Raw genomic sequence first — 12,141 nt, 5'->3', positions numbered from 1 at the left:
CCTAACTTTCATAACATCGAAACGATTGATGTAAAAAGTCAGTATTAGAGACTGAGGAACTCTGACATCATATGAGACGAGCAAAAAATGAAACAGTCTCCAAAAAGCAGTGACACATCAGAAAAGACATTCAAAATTAGAAACAGAATAAAGATGGATGATTCACTCTGAACAGTTCTTCATATTCCACTAGCACTGACAGACAGAGGGAAGGAGAGATAGATAGATAGATAGATAGATAGATAGATAGATAGATAGATAGATAGATAGATAGATAGATAGATAGATAGATAGATAGAGAGAGAGAGAGAGAGAGAGAGAGAAGATCAATACGTCCTCATGTCCCATTAAAACGACAGTTTTGTTGCTTTGGCTATGGAAACGGGAAGATGAGACAACCTCTGGATGACGTCCCGCAAGGCTGGATGGAGTGACCTTGATTTGAGTAAATGAAAGCGGAAGTACTTTGATTGATCCACAGTGAAAGTGGAAAGCAATAATCGATACAAAGGAATAATAAAAATACTAAATGTGCAGAATTTTATATATAGTATATTCTCAGTGACAGCTTTAGAAATGATATCTGATTGTAAATGCTTGTGTTTGGTGGGACAGTTGCGATAAGGACGTCTTGATATTTATTAAGTCATGAGCGTGACATTACACCAGTGTGTTAAGAATTTTAAGCCAGTGTGACTGAGCTCACTGCTGTCATTTCAGCACAAATACAATATCGAACAGGGGTAATTACCACCAATCAATTCTGCAATGACTTCATCCGGAGCATGAGAGAGAGAGAGAGAGAGAGAGAGAGAGAGAGAGAGAGAGAGAGAGAGAGAGAGAGAGAGAGAGAGAGAGGGAGGGAGGGAGAGAGAGGGAGGGAAGGAGAGAGAGAGAGAGAGAGAGAGAGAGAGAAGCAGACAGACAGAGAGACAGACAAAAGAGAGAGAGAGAGAGAGAAAAAGAGAGAAAAAGAGAGAAAAAGAGAGAAAGAAAAGCAGACAGACAGACTGACAGACAAGAGAGACAGAGAGAGAGAGGGAGTGAAAGAGAGAGAGAGAGAGAGAGAGAGAGAGAGAGAGAGAGAGAAATTAAAACTGAACTCAGACAGCATGCAATGGGAACAGAGAGGACATCACTGCAGGGCAGACTGACACTCACAGTAATGAGATTATAACAGAGGCTTTTACTTGAGTGCCACAAATACAAAACAAAGACAGAGAGAGAGAGAGAGAGAGAGAGAGAGAGAGAGAGAGAGAAAAGAAAGAGAGACTACATTCTTACCAACACTGAGTAACTGTTTAGGAGGACAGAGGGAGCACAGTGATCTGCCAGCACAGTATGTAACCATCTGAGAGACAACGAGACACAAACTTAACCGCACACAGCCCTAAATCACCTTTGAGGAAAGTGCTTTATTGTTGAGTATATTTTTTTGCTTTAATTTTCAGAGTTTATTGCTAGTCTCAACCTTTCCCAGGAATACACTCCAGATGAGACACTTGTCTACTGTATCAATGGATACTCTCAGTCACACACTCATTCACACCTAGAGAATATTTAGTAATGCTCAATCAATTTAGAGAGTTGGAAATACATGAGACAACCTGGAGAAACCCCACACAGACCCAAGTCGCCCCAAGAAACCCCACACAGACCGAAGTCGAAAAAAAAAAAAAATTATTTGTATAAACAAATAATATGACCCACCAACATGCAACCAATCAAGACAAGGAAGCATCTTGCCTTAATTGAAAAGTCATGATGCCTCAAATGTTAGAAATCTCTGGTTTCTATAGGAGTTTAAACATGACTGACATGCTGTGAGTGTGCTTTGTGGCATGGCTTAACAAGAAACACTGCACATATGTCATTAAAATATTGTTGAAATATTTATTCTTTAATTCTAACAATTAACAATCCTTAATGATCATGGCTCTACCAGCATGGGACTCTAAGATGGAGTATACTAACATATGCAGATTCTGCTTTTCTTGGAATCGATACTTTAACATTAGCAGGGCAGAAAGTCGCAGGGTGATTCAAGGCCACTCAGTACTTTAAACCATTACTCTTCGTTATTTCCACCCTCAGTGTACTATTCCCAGAATGTGTTGTGCAGGAAGCCGCTGAGGTCAGACAGCTCTGACGATGACCAGAGCAGAAATAAAGAAGTAGTGAGCTTTCTCTGCATTTTTGTGTTTCTCTGGTTTCCTTCTAACACATGAGAGCCCAGGCTTCCCAAAACACAGAGTAAATATACAGTGGGGTCTAAACGTCTAAGAGCACTTCTATTTTGCATTCTATTCTGATGTAGTTCGAAAAATGTAATCACTGACAACATCTTGAGTGAAAAGTAGAGTCTATAAAAATGAACTTTGGATTTTCTTGCTTTAACGACAGTAAATTCGAGCCGGAGTTCCCTGCCACAAGTTTGTTCATCCATTTGGCATACAATCTATCAAAGTGTCACCTGATCACATACTTCAAATACTTTTAAATATTTTAAAACTTTCCAATTTTTAAATAAATAAATAAAAATCTATGATTTTAAATGTGGTCCGAAAAGCCACCGCTGTATGTTCAGAATCAAAAGAATAAGCTGCAATTAATAAATGTAATGAATATGCTATCTGTAAATGAAAAGATAAAACGATACACATTCAATAAGATGTCTATGAAGCCTTTACTTATAAAATGGTACAAATATTTGCTTATTTCTCCAATGTGACTATAAATATGTAAAACAGAGGCAGAAAAAGGCAGGAAATAACGTCATATGCTACACAACGGCATTTCTTTTGGAATAGTTAAAAGTTAACACTTTCGTCTATGATAGATTTTTTGCAGGACTGCAATCAATAATATCTATTACAGCCGGCTCTGCGGGCCACTACAGAAGACTGACCCATATTACACCATTAGTGTTCATTCTATCATTCTATTGACTGCAAAGCACAAAACCCTCCAAAAGTCTAAGCTCTAAAATATTCACACCTGAAGAGTGAGTACACAAGATGACGAACATCATGATTAACAAGGAACTTGTGACAGGAGAAGCAGACGTGTGACTGTAGGTTACACAATGGTATAGAAAGCCTTTATTAAGAAAAAAATATATATTTAATAATGGAAACATGGAAGCAGTACTAAAAGACTAGAGCTAGAACACACTAATGATGTAGAGCACTTGGCAGACACGTTGAATGGAGCACTGGTCTAATAATAGCCCTGAACCTCATTTAAAATACACCCATGTTCTGGTTTTTTGGGCCTTTGAGAGACTTAAACCTCATTTGTCAAGAGCGGGACTTAAAACTCATTTCCATGGCTATCTAAGACAGCAGAGCTGGTAAACTATTCACTCTTTATCACAAAATATTATTATATTTTATATATATATAATATGTGTTGGGTTGAGTTGAGTTGAGTGTAAGGGGTTCTAGTTGAATTTGAAAGAAAATAAATTTCCTAAAACTTATAAGATTACTTGCACATACTTGCTGCTGATTGGTTACAGCTCATGTCAATCTTAGATGCCACAGAAACAGTGAGCTGGAGGATGTTTACAGTAAGCGGAAATATGAGCCTAAATGAATCTACTGATGATTTCTGTCTATTTTTATTATTAAAAGTATAATATTGCAGCCATGCACTCAGCTTTGCATACTATTAATGTAATTATGTAAATGCTAAAATCTTGTCTAAAGGAAGTTGTGCTATTCAGAAGAGAGAATGTACAGTATATAAATGAATAAAACTTAAAAAAACGTACATGTTAAAGCTCATTAGAAAGCAAACTGTAAAAGCTTTTTGGAGTTTTTGTGTTAATGCTGAGATGCTGGCTGTTGCCTTCTAAACTAATGTTTTTGTTTTGCACTTACAGGTAACCTATTTTCCTCCATCTCCCCCCCCCCCCACCCTAAACATCTGTTTAGTCATTAAGCAAAGGTCAGAGTGGAGAAACTGACACAGATCAGCAACTATACAACTTACTAACTAAGACGATGCAACTTTCTCTGAAATGTTTCACCATTTTCCATGTCATAATAATTTTGTCTTGTGCCCTCACTTATAATGACTTTAAATATAAAATAATTTGTCTGATCTTTAATGGTTGTGCTTTTACAAATATTCTAATTACACAATGACCCAATATGAACTGGCAGCTTAAGTAAAATACATAAACATGTACAAACTATGTCAGGTTTTACACGATGGGAATACCTTGACTTAAAGAGCAGGTCCTGTGCCATTTATTTATAGGGTTCATACAGATTGTTACCTGCACTGAACTAAATGAATACAAATTATACATATATAGTATAGTATTACATACCATTTAGATTTCTTTGTGCTATATTATTCTATTATTCATCCCCCTCTTTAAGCAGGGTAAAGTACAGTCTGGCTGGTAAATGACTCCCTGTGTTCAAAGCCAGAAGGACCTCTCAGTAGGATAGAAGGCCCCAGTTCTGTAAAACCATATGGCCTTCAAAGCCAAACACTGCCAGAAATGTATCTGCCTCAATAACAGTAAACAGAATCAGCAAAGATTTCTATTACACAAAGCATCAAATTAAATGTCAGTAGTCGTCATCTCAGAGAAAATGGCTTTCAACTAAAAAAAAAACTAACTTACTATTCATAGTTGCTACATTAAGTTAATGGTGGGAAAGCTCCTCAAACTGCTTCCCTGTAAAGAAAACATAACCACAAAAAGTTTTTGTATTTATTCTACAGCGATAACATACAAATATAAGCTGGGGACAGTGTTAGGAAACATGAGGACACTATGTGTCCTTGTTATACATTTGTAACCTGTTTACTCTCCTTGTACCCGAAACTGAAAGCCATCTGTGTGTCTTTGTTCCTCCACTCTAGCATGTGCCTAGACCCAATTTTCAGATCAGAATAGAATCATGTTTTCCACTCAGCCCTATTATTGCAAGTGTACCCCATAGTGTTGACCTTTAAACCAACTGAAACCTGAAAATTTCCCATATTCTGTATATCAAGAACAAATAAATACACAGGGCCCTAAATGTGCCTAAATGAGTCTTTTAAGTGTGCACTCGTGACCTGTTAAGTAAGGGGTCTTTAAGTGGGGCCTGTACATTAGCACTTCTTGATCACTGAACGAAATAACTGCACATTAAGAGCCATTTTTTCAGTACAACCTTCAGAAGAGAGTGTGGAGTTTACCATCCAAATATCTACCAGAAAAATCCAAATTAATCCAAATACAAAGGAAATACATGAGTTTGGTTAAATGCAAATTTAAAAGTTGTTCCAAACTTATGCATTACATGTAAGCAAACCTGAGATACAATGTATTATGCAAGTTTTGTTTTTGTTACTGCAAAAACAAGACCATATAAGAATATATTTCTAAAAGGTATTTAAAGCTCAGCTTTGACCACTTCAAGAGCTGTGATAAAACAACAAATGAACAGAATAGATAATTAGAAAGTGGTATAACAAGCGATAGTAAACTAATTACATGCATTAATACAGACTGAGGAAAATAACTAAGAAGGTGAATCATGGGAAGAGGTGATTTTAAGTAATTATATTCTTTGGTCTAGTGTCCTTTATAATGATAATGACTGATGTCTATTAACTAGTGGTGATGAAGTATCATTTTGCACCATCAACAGAAAGGCAGAAGGTCACACTGGGTATGTGTTGTGGCTTCAGTTGAAACATGAAGATGTCATTAGAGCTTAGCAAGCTGTAGTTGATGCGTTTCTGAGTTTGCTGTTGTGTTAAATTCTATTGCTTTTTTGAATGCACTGGGTGTAATGCCACTGGGAGGTGGTAGCTTAGTGGTTAAGGCATTGGACTTTGGATCTAAAGGTTTTAAGTTCAAATCCCAGCTACACCAAGCTGCCACTCTTGGGCACTTTCATTTCATTTTATTTATTTGACAATGCAAACGTACATAGTGTCAAAGCAAGCTTGTCACTGAAATGCTGCATAAAAAGTTCATAGCAAATGCTAATTTTCAACTCCTGTCCCTGGTTGGGCTCTAAACACAATAGAATTTACATCAATTTTACTTCAATTTAAACAAATACCATGATATGGACTATTCCTGTCCCTAGTCATACACAATAAAATTTACCCATGAGATTTACTCATAAAGTTTACATACACACATATATCATATACAACTCTTACCTACTAGTTAAAAATGAGTGCACCTTTGGTTTGTCTTTAACCAGTTTTTTTAGCCTGGAAGTAAACACATTAAATTCCAGTATAGTCTTAATGTCAGATGGTAATGAGTTCCAGAGTTTGGAGCTCTTCACAAAGAAGGTAGTCTGACCAAAACTGGTCCTACAGTATGGGATTTTACAGTCTTGATTTGTAAAACCCCTAGTGACTCGAGTGCTGCTCTGTCTCTCAATAAATGAACTTAGTGGCTCAGGTACTAAATGATTAATGCACTTGTAAATTAATTTAAGAAAGCAAAAATTGCTAAAACTCTCAAAATTCATTAAATTATATTTCTTAAAAATGGTACAGTGATGGTGTCAAATTGTTTTTTTGTCCATAATATTTATTGCTCTGTTGTATACAGAACGTATGCATTTGGTTGCAGTAGGAGTGGCTTGAGCCCATGCTGTCATGCAGTACGATATATGAGAAAAAAATCATAGCATGCATGTACAGCAGGGCTGCCCGGTGCGGTATAAAACTTCTAATTAATTTAAAACAATTGAGATTACTTTGTATTGTTTTTAAAATGTTCTTTATGAGCTTATCAAATTTTAGTTGAGGATCTAAAACCAATCCTAGATATTTGAATTCTGTAACTGGATTAATTTTTTATTTTGTATATTAATATTAAATCTTCCTTTTAAATCGAGTTTTTTAATGGAAAAGCACATAGAAACTGTTTTTGTGAGATTTAAAACTAGTTGATTTTGGATGAGCCATTGTTGGATGTCAAACATACTAGTAAACAATACAGCTGCAGCCTGCTCAGGTGACTTGGCGGGTGCATAAATAACTGCATCATCCGCATAAATCTGGCATCAGAGCAGTGCAGGGGCAAGTCATTTATAAAAAGACTAAACAGCACAGGGCCAAGTATAGAACCCTGCGGAATGCCCATTTTTATGTTTGAGAGTGTGGATATGTTTTGCTCAACTTTAACACACTGTACTCTAGACTGGAGGTAAGATGTAAACCACAACACTGCCTCATTTGAAAAATTAAAATTTAACATTTTAGATAAAAGCGAACTATGATTGACCATATGAAATGCCTTTTTAAGGTCAATAAATACAGCCCCCACCACATTACCCTTGTCCAGGGACTTTTTTACTTTTTCAATTAAACAGCAATTTGCTATTTCTGTTGAATAACCTGTTCTAAACTCAAACTGGTGAGGATGGAGTAGCTGTCTGGCTTCTAAATGGTCACTCAGTTGCACTACTACAACTTTTTCAATAATTTTAGATAAGACTGGTAAAATCGATATAGGGCGATAGTTACTCATTGAGTCTTGGCTACCACTTTTGAACACAGGAATAATTATACCTTGTTTCCATGCACTGGGAAATGTACTGTTTCTTATAGAAAGATTAACAAGGTGGGTCAATGGTTTGACAAGGACATCCTTATACTTTTTAAGAAAACAACTGTTCATCCTAAAAATGTCATCAGACTTAGAATTTGGAAGTTTATTAATTATTTCTGCAACTTTTATATCCGACACCTCTTTAATATAAAAGGAATCTGTTGAGGTTGCTCTTAATGGATAATTGAGAGGATTGACAAGCTGGAATTCTTTTGTTAGTTCTTCAACAGATTGTAAAAAATATGAATTAAATTCATCAGCCATAGTGGCACAATCGGTCATACTATTTCCATTAATGTTAAGTTCTGTAATCTTTTTGTGTTTATTTGATTTATTAGTCAGATTATTTAAATGCAATTTTTGCAGGGCCCTTTAGCTAATAGCTTCTCAGTTGTATGAATGAGATTACCGTAATTTCCGGACTATTAAGCGCACACAAATATAAGCCGCACCCACTGAATTTGACTATCTACACTGAAACTAATGAACTTTACACAGGCTTTACCGGAAGACAGTGTCTGTTACACGGAATAACGGGTGAAATATGTTGTGGCTTCTTTAAGAGCAGAGCGGCATTTTGGGTATAGCCTGCCGCCGCATTTTTTCCGGTATTCCTGCATGTGTGCAAGACCGAGGAATATGTCCTTATTATTTTCTGATGCTCATTTCTAAGTTTCTTTGACTAACCCATAACACTGTTGCCAAGAAAAATAAAAAAGCACGCGTTTTGGAAACCTTTCTGTGCTTATATGATTTCTGTTGCAACTGGAGATAGCAAGCTCACCCTTCACCCAGACTCAACGCGTTACAGCGGCTTGTATCTAAACAGTAGCCTACCAAGAAAGTCATTGTTCACTGTCTTCCTCCTTCCTTTTACAACTATTTCACTTGAGAGTTTATCTTTTGGCATCATTGTGCGTTTAAAAATCACCACCGGTGGAAGTTTTTTCTCCCAATGGCGTGCAGCTCAGAACACAGGTGAAGTGCGTTTTTTCGTTTCCGTTCGGAAATTTCATTGGTCTAATGTTATAGGGTTCAGTTTTTTGGCTTGAAGTTTGTGAAACCGAGAAAAACCCAGGAAAAATCCATAAATTAGCCGCTTCGTTGTTTAAGATGCGGGGTTCAAAACGTGGGGTAAAAAGTAGCAGCTTATAGTCCGAAAAATACGGTAATATAAGTCGATCTGGATAAGAACGTCTGCCAAGTGCCGTAAATGTAAATGTAAAGTAATCTCTTGTATAATCAGTTTGATCTCCCTTTTTTGTCTTTTTCAAACAACCTACCTTCTCTGGACCTTCCAAAGTATTATCGCACAAAAAAAAAATAAATCTCTTACACCGCAGCTACATCATGAGCAGACAAACAACAAATTTGCGAACAAGCGCCATTCCTCAGGGACCCGCGCTGAGGATGTTCCATTTTTTAAGGTTTATTCATAAGCCTGTGCCTTGCAACAGTGAAAAGGACGTCAATTCATATGATAATTTATTCTACAATGTCACTTTGCACACCTGGTCAGTAAAGTGGGATGGAAATACAATGAAAATGGTAAACAGGCTCGCAGGCTGAATGCCAGACCTTGTAATTACAGATCATTTCAAATTCAACCTGGACATATTGTAGCCGTCTTTGTTATATTAAAAATGTGTGAGATGATGCTGTAAGCTCAAGGTTTCAGACAAGAGAATTAATACAGATTGTTTTTCTAATTATTAATAATTTGAGTCTTTGTCTTGTCCTTTCTTTGCCATAATGTCTTACTGATATATGGCTGATAAACAGGCAGCAAAACTCCATGACACCACTGAATGAAAAGGTTTAGGACAGTGACGTAAGAGTCACATGTCTTACCTCATGGTCTTAGCTACTGACAACAGTAACTTGTATGTCTGGCATATGAGATCACATGACATGTGATGTTTTAAATTAATCTTATACTTCCTCTACATTAAGCATGGATGCTGGATGGTATTGAGGAATTAGCAGCATTAATAGGAAGGATCATGTGATTGGGGGATCATACTATATTGTATCACAGTTAAACAAGACGTCTGTCTGAACTGTTTGACTGACAGTTAACAAATTAAAAATAAATGTGTATATATACACACACATTAGACTATAGTTAAAATTTTGAAGCCATCAGTGTGATCAGTGTGATTGGACTGAAGATGGATCATCTGATAATTATTTGATTAAAGAAGCATCAGTATAGATCTGAGCTGCACATATAAGCAATATGACACGGCCATGAGGTGATAGAAGCAGCAAGGAAATGATCAGGATAAACAGTGTAACATCTATGGAAGATAATATCAACAGTATGACTGTACAAGGAGGAAAAATAATGAGATATGTATTGTAAAACAGTATGAGATGTTATGTATTATAGAGCTATATGAGATATGTATTGTAGAGCAGTATGAGATGTTATGTATTATAGAGCTATATGAGATATGTATTGTAGAGCAGTATATGTTATGTATTATAGAGCAGTATGAGATAAGTATTATAGAGCTATATGAGATATGTATTGTAGAGCAGTATGAGATGTTATGTATTATAGAGCTATATGAGATATGTATTGTAGAGCAGTATATGTTATGTATTATAGAGCAGTATGAGATAAGTATTATAGAGCTATATGAGATATGTATTGTAGAGCAGTATGAGATATTATGTATTATAGAGCTATATGAGATATGTATTGTAGAGCAGTATGAGATGTTATGTATTATAGAGCAGTATGAGATAAGTATTATAGAGCTATATGAGATATGTATTGTAGCGCAGTATGAGATATGTATTATAGAGCTATATGAGATATGTATTGTAGAGCAGTATGAGATATTATGTATTATAGAGCTATATGACATATGTATTGTAGAGCAGTATGAGATGTTATGTATTATAGAGCAGTATGAGATAAGTATTATAGAGCTATATGAGATATGTATTGTAGAGCAGTATGAGATATTATGTATTATAGAGCTATATGAGATATGTATTGTAGAGCAGTATGAGATGTTATGTATTATAGAGCAGTATGAGATAAGTATTATAGAGCTAAATGAGATATGTATTGTAGAGCAGTATGATATATGTATTATAGAGCTATATGAGATATGTATTGTAGAGCAGTATGAGATAAGTATTATAGAGCTATATGAGATATGTATTGTAGAGCAGTATATCATGTATTATAGAGCAGTATGAGATGTGTATTATAGAGCAGTATGATATATCATGTATTATAGAGCTATATGAGATATGTATTGTAGAGCAGTATGAGATATTATGTATTATAGAGCTATATGAGATATGTATTGTAGAGCAGTATGAGATATTATGTTTTATAGAGCTTTATGAGATATGTATTGTAGAGCAGTATGAGATAAGTATTATAGAGCTATATGAGATATGTATTGTAGAGCAGTATGAGATATGTATTATAGAGCTATATGAGTTATGTATTGTAGAGCAGTATATAATGTATTATAGAGCTATATGAGATATGTATTGTAGAGCAGTATGATATATGTATTATAGAGCTATATGAGATATGTATTGTAGAGCAGTATGAGATAAGTATTATAGAGCTATATGAGATATGTATTGTAGAGCAGTATGATATATGTATTATAGAGCTATATGAGATATGTATTGTAGAGCAGTATGAGATAAGTATTATAGAGCTATATGAGATATGTATTGTAGAGCAGTATATCATGTATTATAGAGCAGTATGAGATGTGTATTATAGAGCAGTATGATATATCATGTATTATAGAGCTATATGAGATATGTATTGTAGAGCAGTATGAGATATTATGTATTATAGAGCTATATGAGATATGTATTGTAGAGCAGTATGAGATATTATGTATTATAGAGCTATATGAGATATGTATTGTAGAGCAGTATGAGATAAGTATTATAGAGCTATATGAGATATGTATTGTAGAGCAGTATGAGATATGTATTATAGAGCTATATGAGTTATGTATTGTAGAGCAGTATATAATGTATTATAGAGCTATATGAGAAATGTATTATAGAGCTGTGTATGGTATGGTATGGTATGGTATGGTGTGAAATGACATGACATGACATGACATGACATGCATGCTCACCGATCCCGCTTATCTCCTGTCGTATATTCAGTCGGTTCCGTTCGTCTGCGATGGCCTTCAGCATGTGCTGCAGGGACCGGTCCGGTTCTCCGTTCTCATCCTCCGCTGCTCCCGCCGTCTTACAGAAACTCGGGAAGGACGCCATGCCCAAACTGATCTCATGACAGTCCTATACGGCCGAGAAATAAAGCGCTTCGGAGAGAGAAAACACAAGCACAGCGATCTGAATAAACAACCTGTAAATGCCAGTGGTGAGAAGGACGCTGCAATCGTGCTGTCATGTCACAGATGCAGGATGACACTTCAGTTTTTATAGAGCTCTATAAACCGCAAGCTTCCTCTCCGCACTTCCGACTTCTTAACACAAAAGCTCAGCTGACAGTTTCATTTCTCACCCGTATTGCGGAAAACCCGCCC

General features: G+C 35.9%; 1 protein-coding gene across 2 annotated transcripts in view; it reads right to left on the bottom strand.

Annotated features, from left to right (window-relative positions):
• Window positions 1–12,141, bottom strand: part of kiaa0930 — a 32,117-nt gene extending 19,976 nt beyond the window's left edge. Inside the window, exon 1 of one of the 2 annotated variants that reach the window (XR_014531377.1) lies at window positions 11,725–12,104. Coding sequence is in view for 1 of the 2 variants with exons in the window: in XM_083528604.1 (XP_083384730.1) it covers window positions 11,725–11,869 (145 nt within the window). In the remaining variant the exon portion in view is untranslated. Of the gene's footprint in view, window positions 1–11,724 lie in introns of both variants that reach the window. The other variant, XM_083528604.1, reaches the window with a different exon arrangement.

This window comes from Silurus aristotelis (genome assembly GCF_946808225.1).
Source record: "Silurus aristotelis genome assembly, chromosome: 24".
NCBI classification, from domain to species: domain Eukaryota; kingdom Metazoa; phylum Chordata; class Actinopteri; order Siluriformes; family Siluridae; genus Silurus; species Silurus aristotelis.
The sequence above is the reverse complement of the archived record's forward strand: the minus strand, read 5'-3'. Positions and strand labels throughout refer to the sequence as shown.